General features: G+C 41.7%; 2 protein-coding genes and 1 long non-coding RNA gene across 5 annotated transcripts; 1 reads left to right on the forward strand and 2 right to left on the reverse strand.

Moving 5' to 3' along the window:
• Nucleotides 1-353: 353 nt before the first annotated feature.
• Nucleotides 354-4,227, reverse strand: LOC136998176 (uncharacterized). Its single transcript, XR_010888819.1, has 2 exons — nt 1,367-4,227; nt 354-1,002 (listed from the first exon to the last, which is right to left on the reverse strand). It is a non-coding gene; the product is annotated as an uncharacterized lncRNA (long non-coding RNA).
• A 578-nt stretch (nt 4,228-4,805) lies between these two features.
• Oatp58Dc (Organic anion transporting polypeptide 58Dc) lies at nt 4,806-10,814 on the forward strand. 3 transcript variants are annotated; one of them, XM_012359645.2, is made up of 8 exons: nt 4,806-5,062; nt 5,405-6,178; nt 6,736-6,845; nt 7,368-7,807; nt 8,380-9,055; nt 9,322-9,706; nt 9,949-10,050; nt 10,122-10,814. In XM_012359645.2, the coding sequence occupies exons 2-8, from the start codon at nt 5,845-5,847 to the stop codon at nt 10,241-10,243; spliced, it is 2,169 nt and encodes a 722-aa protein (XP_012215068.1). In that variant the 5' UTR covers nt 4,806-5,062; nt 5,405-5,844; the 3' UTR covers nt 10,244-10,814. The 3 variants fall into 3 exon arrangements, with proteins under 3 accessions (XP_012215068.1, XP_012215066.1, XP_012215067.1); XM_012359643.2 differs by having other exon boundaries at nt 5,444-6,178; XM_012359644.2 differs by having other exon boundaries at nt 4,806-6,178.
• A 132-nt stretch (nt 10,815-10,946) lies between these two features.
• Oatp33Eb (Organic anion transporting polypeptide 33Eb) lies at nt 10,947-16,232 on the reverse strand. The gene is made up of 10 exons (XM_012359641.2): nt 15,963-16,232; nt 15,306-15,590; nt 14,841-15,050; nt 14,504-14,762; nt 14,263-14,404; nt 13,838-14,126; nt 13,450-13,639; nt 13,017-13,275; nt 12,465-12,906; nt 10,947-12,386 (listed from the first exon to the last, which is right to left on the reverse strand). The coding sequence occupies exons 2-10, from the start codon at nt 15,568-15,570 to the stop codon at nt 11,428-11,430; spliced, it is 3,015 nt and encodes a 1,004-aa protein (XP_012215064.2). The 5' UTR covers nt 15,571-15,590; nt 15,963-16,232; the 3' UTR covers nt 10,947-11,427.
• Nucleotides 16,233-19,907: the final 3,675 nt, after the last annotated feature.

Below are 19,907 nucleotides of genomic sequence, written 5' to 3' on the forward strand. Positions count from 1 at the left end.
GAGTTTTTGTTTGAGAGCCTTTTAATTTTTAAGCCCACCCAGCTAAAGCGGGCGGCTTGGCCCGTGTAATGAATTCCGCGACGTTCCCGTGACGTCAGGTCGTCCCTATCGATCGCATCCTTCGGAACACCATTAAAGGATGCGCTTTGGCATTACGATTAAGCGCTCCACCTTATTCCGTCGCAAATAAGGAAAAATGAGGTCTACGAGGCGGCTGGCAACATCAGCAGGCTGACGAAGACAAAGATTCGCTGCTACGTAGCTGAAGCGAGCTTCAAGATTCATCGAGAATTCTCTATTGACTTTACTGGAGTTGAAATAATTTATCGGGTTGTTCGAAAAGTGTGTAGATATTTTTAGGGAAAATGCGAAAATGACATTTTTATATTTGGACATGCGTCAATAATTTATTAGCCGTTTGTTTCGATGACCTGCCATCTTTTAGGCACCTTTATAATCTGTCAGAACTTTCTATCTTTCGGAGAGAAAAACTGTTCGACATGATTTTTGCAAGAAGACGGAAACTTTTATTGTTAAGAAAATTCTGTAGAGATTAGTGATAATCGGAGAATGACAGATGAGATGAAGAAACATCTCATCCAAGTTTCAACACCACCTCTTGAAAATCTTTACGAATCTGTTTTCGGACAACCCAATAACATGAAATATAAATGTATACACAAATATTTTATAAAGAAAAATTACAGTACCTTTTTGTTTGTATCACTGCTATATGGTTTTGTTTTTTTTTATCACTGATATTAATTACCGTAAACTGATCTCGAAACCACTCTTTAAAAAGGCATGTTATCCGATATCTCGATAGCATCGAAGTTTATTGCTGCGACTTTTCCGCGATGCCAATTGGTTCTTTCGTTGTCAGTTCATGTCGTGAGCGGCTGTCGTTGCGAAGTTTTTGAAGTTGTACATATTTTGCATTTCTTTGTAATTAAAAGAATAAATGGCGCGCGTGTAGCGCGCGCTCGTGTGTTTAGCGTCCTCCTAAAATCAAGATTGATTTGTATTAATTATTATCCTCCGTTACTTTCAACTTGATGACATCCTTAAAATATCGAATGGCAAACATATCAACATATATACAACAAATGTAGTTTCACATTATCAATAAGAACGTCGTTTATAAGGGAGATGAAAACTGTCACTCCTTCGCGCCTCGGCCTCGGCAAGTTTTGCTGTTGTGTGTACACGGTTGCATTGTGCATGACCCTGACCCATCTTTCATATAGACCTCATCAACGTCTTCTAAGTCGAGGTACAGTCCGATCTAGACTAGCAGCGAGACCGGCCGACAGAGAAGGACAGAGAGCGTGTGATATAGATGACCGGAAGCAATCGGTTTACTCACCTTCCACCACTTCGAGGCTTAAGAATCGTGTCGCTTTTATCGATCACGCTATCTTGATCAGATCTCGACTCTTCCTCCTCCTGCGAATCAAGAATTTCTCACGTGAATGACAACACGGTGATGCTCGGTACAGCATTTTTTTTTTTTTTTTGGTAAAAAAAATAAATTTTTTTCTAATGAAAAACCGGTTGATGCGTATTAAAATGCAACGGCACGGAGAACTAATCGCGAGTGTGAAGTGAAAACCACACTCAAGAAAAATGACAATTGACCATTTACCTCTGCTGCAATAATAACGATTCTAATGAAGCTCGTCCGGTGTTCCTTCTGCCATATTCTACAAATGCTGCGTAATTTATACGCGCAAGTGGGTTGTGCAGTTTAAAGCGCCTAACAAAATTTGTCAATGAAGTAGTCTCGTACACTTTGCAAGTTAACATGTCAGATATAGTCTAACTAAGCCGGATATCGCGCAACAGCAGAGAAATTGCGATAGAATTAATACCGGGCGGAAGACACGTGTCTCAATGCGGAAATAAATTGTTTAATAGATTAACCGAATAAGTAACTAGTGATGTTCAAATAAAGAAGTCTAATCTAGATTTTAATTTAATTTTTTTTCAAATTTAATTATTTATTCTACAAAAAACGTAAAAATATCGTTCTAATCTCGTTTTATAACAAAATCTGTATTTAATAAGAAATTAGAAAAACTATTGCCGCATTTTAAATTTGCAGTATTTATCTTTATTATGTTATCACATATAAAAAAAATAAGATATTTATCGAAAAAGTCTTGATTATATATAATTTTATTATTGATTTTTAAGATTATTAAAGATAAATGGAAATAAATCTATTAACATAAAATATAAAAATATAATCTCGGTTACTTTAATAACAGTTATATAATAGCTTATTAATATTTGTAGGTTTTTATGTTGCATAGAAAAGAGTTTCCGCTCTCTCAATATCATCATCGTTAGTCCAAAAAGGTAGCAGCTTTCAAATGATATGCATATTTCAGGTTGCGCAAATATCTTGCCGAGAGAATCGCGTGTAAATACAGAGTTTATAAATCATAGTGGATTTTGCCATTTTTTTTCGGCAATAAGAGATGTCTCGCCAGCTTTAAACCTGGTCAACGTCACGCATATCAGGGTATCGTAAATTTGAAGCCTATAACACGTTGCAAAGAGCGCAACCGAAGCTGTAAGTATTTATTATTTATTTACTTTAATAATATTTGGCAGGGTATTAACGGGAACGTTTTTAGAAGTGGAATCTTCCACAATTAACAGAAATTATGATTGCTAATTTGGCGATAAACCGAAGAATCATTCTACAACTGCATAAAAATACGGATAAAGATTTAAAAGGTGATACATATTCCCGTAATATACGTAAGAAATCGAATCTGCGAACTCTTATTGTCGAAAACGAATAACTATGAGCTATTTTAAGAGAAGAGTAATATAAATCTTTCATAGCAATAGCTTTTAACGTTGCGGCAAATTGATGTCGGGCATTTCTACGAAGTTTTATTTGCGTGTATCAAAAGAGAAATTAAAGATTCCAAGAAGTTTGTGCATGCACAGTATATTTCGCGTGTATTTATGATCTCTTATCGTAGATGTAAATTTTCATTTGTCTCGGCAGGTTTGTGTGCAAGCAAATACCGTCAGGAAGACGTTTCTTGCAAATCACGATGCATATTGACTTGTCAAACGAAATCATGAATTCGTTTACTAATTCGTTTGATAATCTAATCTAATCATTTGATATCATTGACGATCTAATTTCACGCACAAATAACTATCGATCTTCATAACTTTTTTAAATTCTACAATTTATAAGTATTTAAAAACTTTTTTACGCTTTATATTGAGCGACTTAAGTAGAACGTACAAATATAAAAAGTTGAATAGTTAATTAAACAAAAATCGCAGACTCGATAAGAAAATTATATCAAACATCAATTGCAAGAATAAATGTCAATTCTTCTTTTGTAAATCTGCCGTGCAACAATATCTTATTTAAGACAAATGAATGACTTGAATTTAAAAAGAAAAAGAACATTAATTGTTTTTCTAATTTAATTTTACTTGTCCAGAGTTGTAAAGATGGATCACTTTCCGGAAATCGATAGAGATTCGATACAATGGCGGATTTAACGCGCTTTCCTAATCGCGGCGCTTTGAAAAACTGACCGTTCTGCGAGTATAAAAATAAAATTTCAGCAATTACCGTCAGCTATTAGCGACATAGCTGTTTGATGTGTGCCATTAGCAATGCGCGGGAGAGACGGAAGAGTTTACCGAGTGCCTACATATGTGTGCGCGCGCGTGTGTACATCACGTCGGCTCTATTAAATCATAATGGGTCCACAATGTGAGCCTCTGCTCCCGGAGGTTGACTAGAAACGAGCTTAGACAACACCGTACCGAAAGCCAAGACCTCGTGCACGTCGCCGTGTGGTCCGCGCATCTCGCGACTAGTCCCGAGTAGGGATGCCCCGTTTCTCCAACAACGCTGGGATAACACGAAGGTAGAGAACGGCGCTTTCAAACTTTTCTGAAAGCGCGCTTCCTATTTTCACGATTCTCTCGCCGCGACGCTGCAAAGAGCTGTGCTAATCGGTAACTGCAAGAAAAAAAAAAATTGATTTATCTTTTGAATCGCGTAAAAAATAACAACGCATACATAGTGCGTCGACAACTGGTGATATGACAAAAATAAAGAAAACAATTTAAAAAAAAAAAAAAAATACTTTTAGCATTCTATTTAAAGATATCGTATCTGATTGATATCTTGTTTTATCACTAAAATATTGTATGAAAAAAATTGCAACTTTAAAATGATTTAAGGCTCTCAAAATGAAGTAAACCTTGGAAATTTATTCGCGGTGCAGATATATAGTTGTGAATATGGTTATTAATCTAATGATAATTTACACTTGGTGATCCCATAAAATATGAGCAGACTAAAGCCTGAAATAGAACTGTCAAGTAGCAGTAGTAGATCGTAAGATGTACTTCGTACGCGCCCAATTTCGCAATAGCACGGGGCGCCGAGCGCTTACCCCGTTAATTGCTCTTTTTCTTCTGCGTAGGACAGCAGCATCCCTACTTCCATCCGAATCATTCGGTGCAGGTGCGGGTTTGTCGCGCAGAGACAGGCCAAGCCGGCGGCGTTCGCGATCGACGAGGACAGCTAGTTCCTCCTAGTCGTAGAAGGAGAAGCGAAAGAATCGGGATCGGTCCCGGTGGGAGGGGGGGGGGGAAAGGAAAGAGAGAGCGAGCGACGCGAGGCGTGGGGGTATGAGCTGATTGCGAGAGACAGAATTTACCCGCTTGATAACGCGACACGGTGGATCGTGGGTATGTGTAAGGAGATCCACCATCGTGAATTTCTCTGTCGTACGATCGGCTCCTGGGCGGTGGGGATCCCTCAGTGGGCATAGAACACGGCCTGCTCTCTGTGTTGCGTTTAGGCACCTCAGTTGCGAAAGAATATCGCGCCTTTTCGGTCGCGAATCTATATTTCGCGAGGGACCGCGCTGACTCGCGGCCGCAGAGCGATCGGTAAATCGATCGACTTTTTTCTTCCGCAGGCATCTCCGCCGTATCGCGTATCGATACTCCATTCGAGGACGGCCGCGGTCGAACGTTCGATTCGATTTCGGGGAATCAAGCGGTAGGTGGCCGCGCTTCATGAAATTTTTCATAGCTGCATCTCGCTCGCGAAACACACTTCTTTCATCATTTACGACGAGACTTGTAATTCATCTTTATATATAGATTTTCGTCAATTCTCGCGGAGCGGCTTCACACGCACGACACGCAACACATCGCAACATTTATCATTTGGACGGCAATTATATATACTCGAAGCACAGCTTCGTATTTTTTTTTTTTTTTATCCGAGAGACGAGATTGTAGCGACACTTTTACAACAAACTTGTTTAAATATTATTGCAATAATATCGATATTCCAATAATCACCTTCCGTCCGATAATACCGTCGATTCAATCGCAGATTGTTGTACAAACATATTTGTCTTCGGTCCAATTCAAGGCTCGAAACTTTTCCGTCGCCATCGTCATTGAGCATCCCCGTGGGATAAAATCGTTGAGCCGCAGGCGCGACAGCCGCAGTCAACCCCCTGAGTCTCCCCGGCGTAGGTGTTGTCCGAGCGCGACCGAGTCGAAACATGGAGAACACGTGACCGTGACAGAGTGACGGGACACGAGGAACGAGAGTGCGAGAGGAAGAGATAAGTACCGCGAGTGAGCGCGGGGCCGCGGGAGTGAGTTCGGGACGAGAACGAAAAAGCGATGCCAAGGGCCGCGAGGACGACCAAGTCGAAACGGTACCGTGCGACCCGCGATTGAGGTCACTGAGTTCGCTCGTAGCCGCTTGGTGCTTAGGCGTTCGCCAATTGCGCGGGCAGTCGCGACGACCCGGTTGAGGCGAAGATGAAGAACAACTCGAGCAACTCCAATCACGAGAAGAACGGGCCGGAGAACCTGAAGCTGCTGCGGGTGCCGGCGACGCCGCCCGCGACGCCGTCGTCGCCCACGACGCCGACCAGGGGCCTCGAGGACGTCTTCAGGGAGTTGCCGATCACCGACGACACCTCGTGCGGCATATGGTGCTTCAGGGGTCCGATTCTGCAGAAGTTTGCCAACAAGAAGGCGTACGTCTTCCTCTACGGTGTCCTCGGCTGCATATTCTCCGCCAGTTATGCATACTTCAACGGCACCATCACCACCATCGAGAAGAGATTCAAAATACCTTCGAAGACGACGGGTATGTGCGACACGGGTTTCTCATTCTATCTTCTTACGCGACGAATTTTGTTCAGAAATATTTCGAAAACCAATATATTTCTATATATCTCGGCACTATGCTGCAAATATGATTGAATATTTTAGAAGAAAAATCGAAAAAATATATACAAGTAAAAAGAAAAAATTACTTGCTGTAAACACGAATAATCAGTTCGTTCCACCAAATATTTCGTCGTTGCATTTTTCTTAATTTTGTCGAAAATAATTTTTCATCGATAATTAATTTACTAATTTGATCTCATCCGCAATGATGTGAAGAATACTTCACAATTGAACGTTAACGTTAACTTTATTATTTATTATCGTTATGCAGTAGCTTATTAAAATAATTTAAGATGCTCAAAGCAATCTACTGCAAGGTCTAAGATTTAACGTGGAATTAATCTAATGTGACGGCGACACGTGGACATCGTTAGATGAACGGCTACGCCGCAATTTGCATCGCGCGGCTGAAATATTCTGAAACTTCCTCGTAACGCGCCGTCCGCGCTGAACACGCGCTTTTTCTGCACGCAGGTCTCATCACAGTGGGTAACGACATCTCGCAGCTTTTCGTATCCGTCGCTCTGTCGTATTACGCAGGAAGGGGTCACAGGCCTCGATGGATCGCATTCGGTATTTACACCGTAAGTTTCGCCGCATGAATCGGTTGCTTGCGATATCGCGCCGCATCTAACATTCGCGCGCCGTACTTTCCGATCGCGTCGGCAAGAAGTGAAATCAGCTGTCGGCACACGCCCCGTGGAGCGAGCCGGTAGACGTCATACCTCACCGATTGGTCGGTTTCTTAATTAAATTAGGAAGTGTTGGAATCGTAGCTACGCTCATTCATGCCTCTTACCATCGTACTCTCGTCGTCGTATGCTTAGCTAAGCGCTCCATTCTTCGGATAGTAAAGAGGCGCTTGCGGAGTGCTCGAACCTTTATGCATCGAGCTGACGGCTGAAGCGTTTAAAATGCGATCGTAAAATAGATAAAAAAAAAAAAAAAAAAAATTGAGGAAGAATGAAAATGAAAACAATTTATTGGGAGCTTAATAAAGACGCCGGTCAGAATATAAGTATAATTTCTTTAAAGCTCGCGGTTTCAATGTTATTCTTCAATCACGAAAACAATGCCGTTTTATCAATCGATCCTTATTTCATCAGGTCGTACTTTTCTGTTGCTTAACGATGCTGCCGCACTTTCTTTACGGCCCCGGCGAGGACGCTCTGTCGCTGACTAAGGAATACGGGGCGAAGCCGCGAACGCTGAATACAAGCGACATTCCCGACAAGCATCGGAAGTCCCTCTGCTTGGGCAAAGAAAATCGCGGGACCGACTGCGAGGTCGAGGACGGGAACTTCGCGCCGCAAGTGTTACTCTTTATAGCCCAGCTGGTGTCCGGCGTGGGCGGCTCCCTTTACTACACCCTCGGGGTGTCGTACATGGACGACAATATACAGAAGTCGAAAACGCCGGCGCTGATCAGCTTTTCGTACTTCCTGAGGATGCTGGGACCCGCTATCGGCTACGGACTCGCCTCGTTCTCCTTGAAGTTCTACGTCAGCCCGACTCTGACTCCGACCATCACGACGCAGGATCCCAGGTATAATGAAAATAATTAATTGTTCATCATTAACCCTTTGCACTCGAGTAATAAATTCAACATTCCCTTCCAACTCGATAATTATAAACATAATTTGTCACGGAAAATTTACGATTACTTTTTTACTAAAAAAAAAACGAGTTGTTAAATTTTATCATTTATACATCGCTTATTTGCAAAATTTACATATTTACAGTTTTTTAAGTGTAATACTTTTTAAAACAGGTGTCACGAAAATAGCTCCTTCGCTTTCTTTCACATTGAGCCTGGAACAAATTACACAATCTTTGATTTTCCCAGACAATTGAAAAATGAAGTGCGACTGTTATCTGAGCGATACTGCTTATCGCTGTCAAATACCGTGATCGTAATTGGAAAATTTCCAAATGATTTCTATCAACAAGTTCTGTCGAAACTTGTTATAGATTTATTATTATTTATTTTATTCGTATCAGTCAACACGTTTTTTGTTTTAACGAATGCTTGCACCGGCACGACTGGCATTCCAAAGTATTAAAACGTTTTGAAAAAAGGGCACTTATGTAATCATCCAACGCAATTGCGTATTCAAGGTGGCTGGGCGCCTGGTGGCTTGGATGGATCATCCTGGCCATCCTGCTCTTCATTTTCGCAAGCATCGTCGCTCTCTTCCCGAAGACCCTGCCGAGGGCGGCCGCTCGCAAAGTTCTCGCTCTGGAGCGCAACAAATCCGCCGCCAGTATCAAGGGCGAGCAAGAATCGGAGCTGCCGGCGTCAATCTCGGACATGTTGAGAACGTTTAAGCGCTTACTGACAAACACGACGCTAATGTGCAACAATATGGCGACGGTCTTCTATTTCATAGGCTACATGCCTTACTGGATTTTCATGCCGAAGTACATCGAGACCCAGTACAAGCAGTCGGCGTCGGTCTCGTCGCTGATCACCGGCACGGTCGGCCTGGTGTTCAGCGCCTTCGGCATTCTGCTGTCCGGCTTGATCATCTCCAAGTACAAGCCGAAGGCTCGATATCTGGCGGCGTGGAACGTCATGATCGGCATTATATCGGTGCTGGGAATGGTCTCTTACGCTTTCCTCGGCTGCTCGGCGAACGATAATCAGATTGCCATTCAGCCGAACGGCGTCCTGAAAACGCAGTTACCTTGCAACGAGCACTGCCACTGCGATTACGTCGAATATAATCCCGTGTGCTCCGAGCACGGGCAAACATACATATCCGCGTGTCACGCTGGCTGCCGCAGCATGAAGGTTTGATATTGCTTCACGTAATCTTTGCGCGAAAGATAATGAAAAAAGAATCGACTGCATTTTCTTTAGAAAATGAGAATCTTTTTGTTACTTCATTTTCTCAATTGAAATTGAAAATTTATTTAAAACGAATGAGCTTTGTTTAAACTTTTCCAAACAATAATAAGGAATTATAATAAAATTTAAAGATGAAATTTCCCGCAACAAACAGTGCAACGTGTAAATTTTTTAATTAAATATATTTAATTTAATTATATTTTTTCTAGCTTTTTAACAATGCGAGTAAAATTTATACGGACTGCAATTGCGTAAAACCAAAGATGAGCCGCTCTCTGGCGCAGCCGTTCACCAACATTACCTTTCCATTCACCACCGAACCCTCTTTGGAGACGACCGAGTCCACCATAGAAGGAATTTTGGGAACGGCTGTTCCGGGTTCGTGTCCGGTCGACTGCATGCACAAGTTCTACATCTTTCTGGCGGTCGTGTGTCTGCTGAAGTTCAGCGGCGCGACCGGAAGAGCGTCAAATTTTCTGGTTTCCGTAAGATGCGTCGACGAGAAGGACAAAACGGTTGCCATGGGCTTCGGATTAATGATAATGAGCCTTCTAGCCTTCATCCCGTCGCCCATTTTGTTTGGATTTATATTAGGTTTGTGATAAATTGTATTTGCACAAGAGATATGGACAGGCATTAACCGAGAAAAAGATTGCGTGGAGTAACATTGTTAAAGCGATAAACGAGGATAAAGCGCCCGAGTAAACTCCGTCTATTTCTTTCCTTCGGTCGAGCGCCGTGATTTTATTAATTCAAGCCCTTATCGGAAATGTACACATGTATAGCTTTAATTGTAGTCTCTATTTGAAAATTGATTAATATTTTATCTTCTGCAGACAAGACTTGTCTTGTGTGGGGTAAAACGTGCACGGGAACGGGAAATTGCTGGCTATATAACGGCGAGGCGTTGAGGTATTTGCTGAACTTCACCGCAGCCAGTGAGTCTCTCATAAAGTACACAATTCAAAAAGTACAATCGTTTCCCTCGTTAATCGCAATGCCGTTTTAGGTTTCGTCTCAATCGGCACGCTATTCGACATGGGCGTTTGGTATTTCGTCAAAGACGTGAAGATCTTTGACGAGGAGATTGAACTGGAGGACATAGCCGAGGAGCCTGGCGAGACGCACTGAAGAACGATTATCGATGATGAAGTTTAACCTTTCCTTCGGAGAGCGTGTGCGTTACGCGAAGGGAAAGCTCGGATCGGGAAGCGAGAAGGATCGAACAAAGAAACGCGAAGCGAGAACCGCGAAATAAAGACTTTTACAAGTACCTTAAGCACCTGCTTAGATATTTAAAGTTCGTAGTAACCTAGATAGAATCGATTGTTGGCAAATCATCCATTGGTGTTCGCAAGAGGAGCAACGATCGATGTTTTATTAATTTCAATTTAATTATTTTTATCGCTGCAACAGCCAAATTTTGTAACTCGTTGTAGGTACGACGTGAACACTTGCTTTATTTAGAAACTCATGTTTGAATGAAAAATAACGATCTTGAAAAAAAATGCCGATACGTATACGATAAGTATACGTACACTCCGTACACATCGCTTACACTGTCAATGATAAAAATGATTCGTTAGTGTGAATTATCTATAAAGATAATTGTACATATAATGATTATACTTTGAATTAGTAAATTAGTAAGGAAAAAACATTGTAATTTATCTATTCATGATAAATACATATAATGTATCTACGCCCTGTTCGAATAACGAGTTACCTACGTTGAAAATACTTATTTCTTACAGCATTGTACCACTAAAAAGTATACTACTAAAAAAATAACAAGAACATACTACTAATATATAAACAAAGTAACATACAAAAGTTAAAATACGATGAACTTTTATTAAATATCAAAAAAACTATTATTATACTGGACGTCATTATACGCAGCAAACGTTTTATCAGCCTGCTCTCTTTTATTCGAAAGATTTGAAAAACTTACACGGATGCAAATAAATATTTATCAGTCATTTATCAGTCATATCAGTTTTGCGGGCGTGTGACAATTAGGTCAACCAACGATAAAATGACGATTGGCAATGAAAGAAAAACATCGTGAAAATTTACTTTTTATCTATCAAAATTAAGTTGGCTGTTTTATGTCTCAGATGTGACAGGTGACAAAAATAGTATAACGCTTTTATGGTTGCAGTAAACTATTCGAATATCTTATCGCTCGGAGATATAAATTTATCGCGATAATGCTTCATTCCGCTAATAGATCACTCGCTCTACCGTAAATATTTTTAGAAACATGGCTACCGCGGCTATTACGCGTCATTCGCTAGGAGCGATCATAGGTTTCAAAGGTCAGTTTGATTGTACGCTAGTTGCCTCTCTTTGGCGGAGTGCTTCGGGCTAGGCGTTTTGCGCCCTTCCGCGCGCGGATCAGAACTCTTATTCTGCACGTCCGGCAGGCTGCCGAAGCCGGAAGAGAATTGTCTTCGAGAGGACGACCTGCCAGGCACCATAGCCACCAGTGGTACACCCAGTTTGCTCTCCGGCCGACTCCTCGTACCCTCCATCGACTTCACCGATAACTGATCTCCGTCCAGAGTTTCCTGACTCGCGTTCTGCTCATATCGATCGATCAGCGACTTGACGTCCTTCAAGTGCGCCGTGTTGGCGCCGGCCGAGTTGCCCTTTATGTCCGGAAGCGGATCCACTATCGGTATGCCAACTTCGTTGAAGTCGCCCTGCCGCGGTACGTCGCTCTCTTGACCCTTCTTCGCGAACTCGAAACTACTTGTCGTCGAGGAGCCGTCATCCCGGTCGTCATTTAGATTCCTGAATCGGGCATGCCCGGCTCTTCGCGGATCCCCGTAATTATCGGGATTCGGGAATCGGCGTTTCAACGACGAGTTCTTAGGTCGATCGCTCTCGCTCTTATCCGGCTCGTCGAAATCCTTGCCCGAAACACGCTTCCTCGATCTCGGCCCGACACCGCCGAGATCGCTCTCGACGTCCGAGTCGAGTTCCAGGGGCATGTAAGCGATCTGTGGATGCGATCGCTTCTTACTCTCGTCGCTCGAGCTATCCAACTCGTCGTCGGAGTCGAGATTTCGGATCGTCGATCGCGAATTCTGATTCGTAGTAGGAAGGTTCGAACTCGAGCGACGATCGCCCGGGCCTAACGGGCCGTATTTCAAAGGTGCGCTTTTTTGGGCACCTTCCTCTTCCTTCGGCTGATCCTCTTCCGGCACTGTTGTCTCCGGCGACCTCGATTCCGGCTCGATAATCGCCTCCACTTGTCTCGTATTGTCTGCAAATATTATTTGTGACCGATTAAAGAAAATGAATTGCTGTAACTTTTATTTTTTGTTATAAAAGGAATGTTTACTGTCGTCAATTGAAGTTCCTTGTTGCTCAATTGCTCTATTAGTTTCCGCTGCTTGTTCTATTAACGTTTGGAGCGCCCCATTTTCGTAGTCTTTATCTTCGACTTCCTCGTACAGCTGTAAATTCTTGCAGAAGAACCACACGACAATTTTGAATAAAAGACTTAACGACAAGAATAATATTGTAAAGTAACACAAGTAATCTCCAAGTTTTTCGCTATTGTGTAAATGGCAAATTGTTTTCTCACTGCCCCAATATTGACACGCTTGACGTGCGACGAGCTCGTAAAGAATTTTGCCGGGGACGTAGACGAAAATTGAGAGCCACATCATCCAAAAGCCTATGCTAATGGCTTTATCTTGCTTGTAGACAGATCTTATATTAATCAATAAATCGCCTATGAAAATGGTTGCCATTAGCGCGTACGCCAGCAAAGAGCCGAACTGAAAAAAAAATCAATTTTTTCAAGATTTTAATTTAGATACTTCAGCAATTGCTCAATTCGATAAGATAATGTATTGTGAAGATGAACGAAGAACAAGATAGCAATTACCTCAAAAAGCATCCAGCCGACCTGACATTTAGTCGAATCGCACGGGCCATCTTTCGCTTGGTCATTACCCCACCCTGTCATATCCTGCACGCAACTGCAATCGCTGTAGATCTTCACATTGTCAACGTAAATGATTTTGGTGCAACCGGCGTAGCAAGGACTGTAATACGTGAATTTTCCCGAACTTTCGCAAACTGGTCGGAAATCGGCGTCTTTCGAGCAATGACAATTCTTGTTGCAATATTTCAACAACTTTTCGCTGCAAAAACATGATGTAATAAATTTAGCTTCATAACTTCGTGTAAATAATTATACCGAGTTTATGCGTAATAAAATATCACAGAATAAAATATGACGCTTTTTTCTTTATTTTTAACGTGAAATTGCCGATAGTTTTAGTACTGACATGGAATATTGATTTTAATACACTCACTAGTTTCTATCCAGGCCAATGATAGGCGGCTTGTTGCAAGTGGCAAAGATTAGCGAGATGATAATCGCTATTGTCAAGAGTACGATGACGAGACTGTAACTGATGATAAATCTTGCCCGTGGTTTTGCTTTAGCTAACACTAAACCGCTGATAATTAAGATCAGCCCGATTAGAACAGGTCTCACAATGTCTGAAATAAATTGAAGTTAAATCAATTATTTTCATCGATATTATATTTTATCGTAAAACATAAAATAAAAGAAAAAAAAATGTGCATAAATAATTTATTTTCGCATTTTATAGACACATTTAAACTCATATCGCTATAATTCCTTTTTGTTTTTTGTTTATTTGTACGCATATTAATGAGTATATCGATTAATCTTACTCGTGACTAATCTGGATGACAAAGGATCGCTAAATCCAAGGAGCATTCCTGTCGGTCTGGGCATGTGGAATCTAGACTCCAAAATTATATCCTCGAGGGCCATAAAATTGACGAGTGCCACAGCGTAGAATACCGTCGCCACGATGTTGCACATCAAAATTCTGTTGGTAATCAATCTGCACAACGACGGCCAAAAATCCGGACTGCCGACTTTCTGACTAGTGGTCGTTCGGTGAGGCGCTCGATTTGCAGCCGCATCGAGAAGCGAGGCCGCGGCTTGCTCAACAATCTAATATAGAATACGTGTAATTAGATTTCAAAGATACTTCTGCAACAATTATGATAAAAGAGTCTGATATTAATTTTCAAGTTTGTATCGCAAAATTGTATCGACTCAATTAATTAAGGGACTCGCTGCGTTATACCTCTGAGGGCAGTCTTCTGGGGAACCACGAAAGCAGCAAGCCAGGAACCACCAATAATATGGAGAGGATTGGAAATCCAAGCCACCACGCTCCGATTTGTTCCTGATATGACGTCACGATGCTGAAATTTTCCGCGTCTATCCTGCACGCAGACGAATTGAGAACAATTGTATTTATAACTATTATAAATGTGTGCTCAATGTTTAGGGAACTTGCAAATGTATTTAATTAGAGCGCTCACCGAAGACATCCCCAGCCCAAAAGGTACCCGAGAAGAACCCCGATGATCTTCACGGCGACAATCACGCCGATGAAGGCGGTCACGTGTTGCTTCTTCGTATTATCGTCCAAATAAGAAATCCCCAGTGCGTAATATGCGATGTTTGCAATCCCAGCTACGATCAGTACTATAATCAATATAGCCATAGTGGAGTAGCAAGACTCGTTTTCCTCACTAATGATCCTGGATAAGCCAGAACTGCATAATTCTGGGCTATCGTCTAAAATATATTTTTCAATTAGCTCACTTTTTATTTTCTTTTTGAGTTTTAAACGCTTTTTGAGTTTCAATCACTGACCTGCATATAATGACATGTGAGTGACATTTTCCGCTTCTTCGACCACACGAACGCGATGTGTTAAGTGAGGTATTATCAAAAGAAAATACGCAACGCTTTGCAACAGGGTTAAAGCTCCAATCCATGAAGCTCTGTGTATTCTGTCGCCCCAATATGCCACCACCAATCCAAGGATGAAAGGAGTCAGTTCTGCCGTAACAATAATCCAGTCTGAAAAAGATAGCTTTCTTAAAAAATGACAAATATTAGATTTTCTCACGTTAGAAATTCATTTAAATAAATTTAATAAAAAAATAAAACAACATATAGTTAGTCGTTTCGTAAAACATTTTCTAGTAAATAATTGTTTTTATAATTATTTAGAATTAATTATTAATTAATTACTAGTAAAAATATAAAAATAGCGCCTGCAATATTTTTTATGTTACTCCTCCAATTAGATATTTTCTTGCATTCTTTACGTACTCATTAAATAAGGATCAAGCTGAAATCTTCTGGCTATCGTAGATCCTGTCACATGAAAATAAGCATACGATGCAGCTTGCACAACACCAATCCAACAAATTAATCCCACAAACAGTTTTCGCGTTGCGAATTTCGCCAATTTCGGGCACTGCATCTGTCCGCAGCCGCAATCGATTGACTGACTGGGTATCGGATTTGCTGGTCCGGACAAACCGCCTTCCACTTCCGATCCACTTCTCAACATTTCCGGGAAACGAACTGACATTTTTTTGCCAAAGAGATGCCCTTAATTAAGATAAAATATATTAAAGTCTTATCATACACATTCGCGCATATGCGTAGTTTTAAATAACTCCATCAAACGTACTTAATTAAATATTGTACAATGCATTCTATCATTTTTTTATTAAAATTCGGAATATTATACATAATGTCAAACGAAGTCATGAGAAGTATTGCGAAAGTTACACGTGTCTGATATCAGTTGATCTATGTGTCATCGTGAGTCACACTGCGTTTGTGGAATTGTAGAAAATCACACATATTTGTAATGTTAAATACGTGTAAATTTTTAACAGACTCAATTAGTGAGAAGCATAAATAACCATAATAGTTCTTTAGAGAATAAATAAAACTGCAATGTAAAATATCACGCACTTCAGAGTCGTTTACTTGCGCTTATTCAGACTTGCTCCGCCCTCGTACTTTCCGACGATTAAAAAAAAACCGCATTCACTATCTTGTCGTGTTAATATTCCACTCCCGAGGCACGTTTACATGGTGGCAACATCTCGTGCAGAATTTTCTCTCGTGCAACCCTTTGAGAAAACCTCGTCTTCCGCCTTTTTACATCTGTCGTCGCGGAGAAAGAAAGCAGCGTTCACCGTGGATGCACAGGCGCGGCACTATTCGACGAATACGCGCGTGTTATCTACCTACAGATATGCCGTCGAGATATCTTATGATAAAGATAGAGCGTATTACGTATCGCGATGGGGATAACATTACCGACACTAACGTATCGTGCAAAGGTGTAAGCCAGTTTAATATCGCTATTAGTCTGTGAGCGAAAAAAGGACAATCATATCTATTTGTTGAAGTAATACTCGTGGTATTCGATATTCGAATTGAAAACATCTGTCAGTTACGGCTAAATTTTATTTAATTTTAAGCCATTCAAGCTCGCAGATAAATTCTCCGGTTTATTAAATATATAAATTATTATCATTAACATAATTTTATTCACGATAAATATTTTAGCTAACTGTAAATTCGTGTAAAGTATTATATAAATTTATATTTACTTTTGATGTATTATGTAAATTAATGCATTATATTTGCTACATGTTTTCGGTCCTCGTCACACATTAATGAAATTCAAGAATTATTTGATAAAATGTGTAATATTTAGTTATTACGATAATTGGCGTGGTAAAACGACGAAATTATACAACTGACGTAATAATGCGACGAATAAATTTCAAAATCGAACAATAAACGAATATAATGTGCAAGCTATCGACGTGAAATCTCATCTCATAATCGGGTCGTTTTCGGCGAAGCGAAGCTTCCGAACAATTTCGGGAATGACGAATTTCGTATTTGCCGGCATGTGAGCGCCGTTCGAATCGCGAGAGGTCCAATTACGTGAACGCCGGCGAGGCCTAGCCGGCTCTCTAACGCCTAGGAAGGAGTTAGCAGCCTTAAGCACACTTAAGTCGGCGCCATAAGAAAATGACGAATGCCAATTAGCATATGAAAAGCTCTCTCCCCGTCGTGATGGTGTCTCCGTTAGACTAGCTACGGACCAGTTTCTCGGCGCGCTTGGCAGGGCGATCACGTTTTTGAATATTAAGGGCGGGATTACACCGAGGGCTTAACGCGCGAAATTTAGTCCGGCGAGGCCGAGGAACGAGAAAAAATCACCCTTAAGACCCTCTACAACGGACACCCGGTGGAGAGCAGCCGGTCTTCGAGATGAGACGGGCGAGGAGACGGTGCCGTGCCGGATCTTCCGACTTCCCGTCAGGGGAAGCGCGCGTCATCCCCTTAAACGTCGACAATCTTCGGGATTCCGACTTGGTGACGATCATTAAAACGTTCATTCGTCAACGATGACAGCTGCGGCGAGACTTTGAGAAATTGCCAAGCTAGCATAAAATTAGATGAATAAATTGAGAAGTTGATAATTAAATCACGTTTATTCAAATGAAACAAGTTTCATATATTATTTGTATCGTATACGTCTTACAAAATATTTGATGGATTTTAAGCGTTTAAACTACTTGCGTGCATTATTATATCATGCTGTAAACGCCGAAGATTCATGTAGAAATAAATAAGTAAAAACGATGAAACGATTGTACGATTTAACAGCGGATTAGTAAAAACAAAGTCTAAAACTCGCTTATAGTTTTTTGCAAATATGCGACATTGTTAAATAGTAGAATCTAAAGTATATCTCTCTCGATACACAACATATTACATATATATAAAATGATATATAAATGTGTATATTTGTAAATACCTATGCGAAATATATACAAGTATATCTCTCGCACGTAGGACGATGCGGGCTTTCCATTAGCAGAGTAAGTGACCGGCGCTCGCATTTTCTTTGATGTCAGTTAATTTACTAATAACATCGCTTCGCGACCATCGTCCGCTCGCCCTCTAAATATTTGTACCGCCAACATATCGACTTGGCCTCATGTAATTAAGCTTCATTATTATTTGAGCGCGACCGGCCGGGGAAAAAAGTACTTTCGCAGGGCGAGCTGCGAACTAGCCGAACCCTCACTCCGGGGACGTTCGATTCTTACTTATCGGCCGATGCCGCGCGAGCGTCAGCACGGAGCGAGACTCGCGACTCCAATATCCATCGGTTTCGCTCGACAATATTCGAACAATGTCCACGTCGGCTCTCGGCGGAATTCTCTCGCTTCCTCGAACAAGCGTGATCCCGGACGATTAGCGAGCGACGAGAAACATATCCCTCGCGCGGCGGGAAAACGAGAATCTCGATCGACCTTTCTTCGAGCGGAATAATATGGAAGGGCGACGGGGCCGCGCGGGAGGGACGCGGCGGAGGAAGGTTCGGCGATCTTAGCGGAGGATTACGTAGAATTAAGTCCAAGAGACAGGGGCGTGCCCCCGTAACACTTAATTTTTCTCTCGATTTTTTAATCTCCCGGTAAATATCGCCCGTCTCCCCCCTCCCCCTCCCCCCTCCCCCCCCCCTCCCAGTGCCCTCGTTGTCGTAGCCGCCCCTTACTCGCCTTTCGCGTTCTCTTACCATCGTCAAAGGAGAACCCATTTAAAAACCTCATCAATGCTTAAGCCCCCGCGCTACCATAGGAACTAATCCCTCCTATTTTAACGCAGGACGAAGAAGAAGAAAGAGAGCGATGGGGGTGGGAGTAAGAGAGCGAAGTGCGCGCTTTTAAAAGTAAGACTCCGCCTTTATTAGTAGATACAACAGTTTTATTTCTACCGAAAAAGGCGAAGGAGAAGGAAAGGCAGGGGATCGCGCTTCGTATTTTTCTCCTTGTCTTCCCGACGCCTCTGTCTGTCCCTGTTTACTTTGGTGCCCGCGCTTTGCCGTCTGCCTCGGTTCTGGTTTGTTCTACTGGCGTGCACACGGAGCCCGCACCCCCCTCGAAACACGCTCTAATTGGCTCTCCCCGCCGATTCGGCGAGCTAGTAGCATGCCGTTTTTTTTTTTTTTTTTTCAAAACCGCTTTTTTTTCAACCCGGCAGAAAAAAATAAAGAATCATTTTGGAACACAGAATTCCAATGCCGAATCAATCGTCATGCGACGAGTCTACGGAGCAAGGATGCAAAAGATGCGCGATAATAATTCATCGAAATTGAAATTTGAACAACGCGAGGAGGAGAGAATATATTCCCTTCTGATGCGTGAAACTATTTTACAGCGCGTTAAACATTTCGATTGACCCGCAGCGCTCTAGATAAAGTTTATTTGACCGGGCAAAGCCATCTATTTTCGAGCGAATCGTGGACTCGCCGGTGTTGATCATGCGTGCGAAGCGCGGTCCAGCGACGCGACTGTAATACGCTTTAAACTGTTAATAGAGTGCGTGGAGGGTGTTTGCTCGCGGTTGGACCTCGAGTGTTGGGCTAACATTCATGATGAAATTAATCTGCAACGGACGGACGAACGTTCCGGGGTGACGTCGATTAAAAAGCCCAGTGGCTTTCGCATGAACAGTCCGTCGCGCGGAGTTTGTCTCCTCTTCATTGACCTCGAGCCTCTCGTGATTCGGCTATAGTGATTGCCGTGCATCCCCCCGTCGGACAAATGCCATCAACAAAATGGCTTATTTCTATTCTGAGCTTAGAAAAATGAGAATAAAAAACACGACGAACGATTGTATCGAACGAAATATATTATTAAAAATTTCAAGCGTATCAACTTTCTTATACGTGTGCTATTATTTGCCATTTTTTTTATACTTGCATTTATTTAAGAAACTAATAAGACGAACAATCGTACCTTTGACACAATCGATATTAATTTAACGCTACATTGGAATTTGGGTTTTTACTTTGCTGTAAAATTTTTACGAAAATCTAATTTC

The sequence above is a fragment of the Linepithema humile genome, chromosome 2 (assembly GCF_040581485.1).
Source record: "Linepithema humile isolate Giens D197 chromosome 2, Lhum_UNIL_v1.0, whole genome shotgun sequence".
NCBI classification, from domain to species: Eukaryota; Metazoa; Arthropoda; class Insecta; order Hymenoptera; family Formicidae; genus Linepithema; species Linepithema humile.

What these genes read in the sequence shown, in the direction of transcription:
- Oatp33Eb (XM_012359641.2), bottom strand. Translation starts at nt 15,570, where the DNA reads ATGTCAGTTCGTTTCCCGGAAATGTTGAGAAGTGGATCGGAAGTGGAA. An exon ending in TCACATGTCATTATATGCAG is followed by an intron (nt 14,763 to 14,840) that starts GTCAGTGATTGA and finishes AATATATTTTAG; the next exon opens with ACGATAGCCCAGAATTATGC. An exon ending in CCAGAAGACTGCCCTCAGAG is followed by an intron (nt 14,127 to 14,262) that starts GTATAACGCAGC and finishes ATTCTATATTAG; the next exon opens with ATTGTTGAGCAAGCCGCGGC.
- Oatp58Dc (XM_012359644.2), top strand. Translation starts at nt 5,845, where the DNA reads ATGAAGAACAACTCGAGCAACTCCAATCACGAGAAGAACGGGCCGGAG. An exon ending in AATACCTTCGAAGACGACGG is followed by an intron (nt 6,179 to 6,735) that starts GTATGTGCGACA and finishes TTCTGCACGCAG; the next exon opens with GTCTCATCACAGTGGGTAAC. An exon ending in GCTGAACTTCACCGCAGCCA is followed by an intron (nt 10,051 to 10,121) that starts GTGAGTCTCTCA and finishes ATGCCGTTTTAG; the next exon opens with GTTTCGTCTCAATCGGCACG.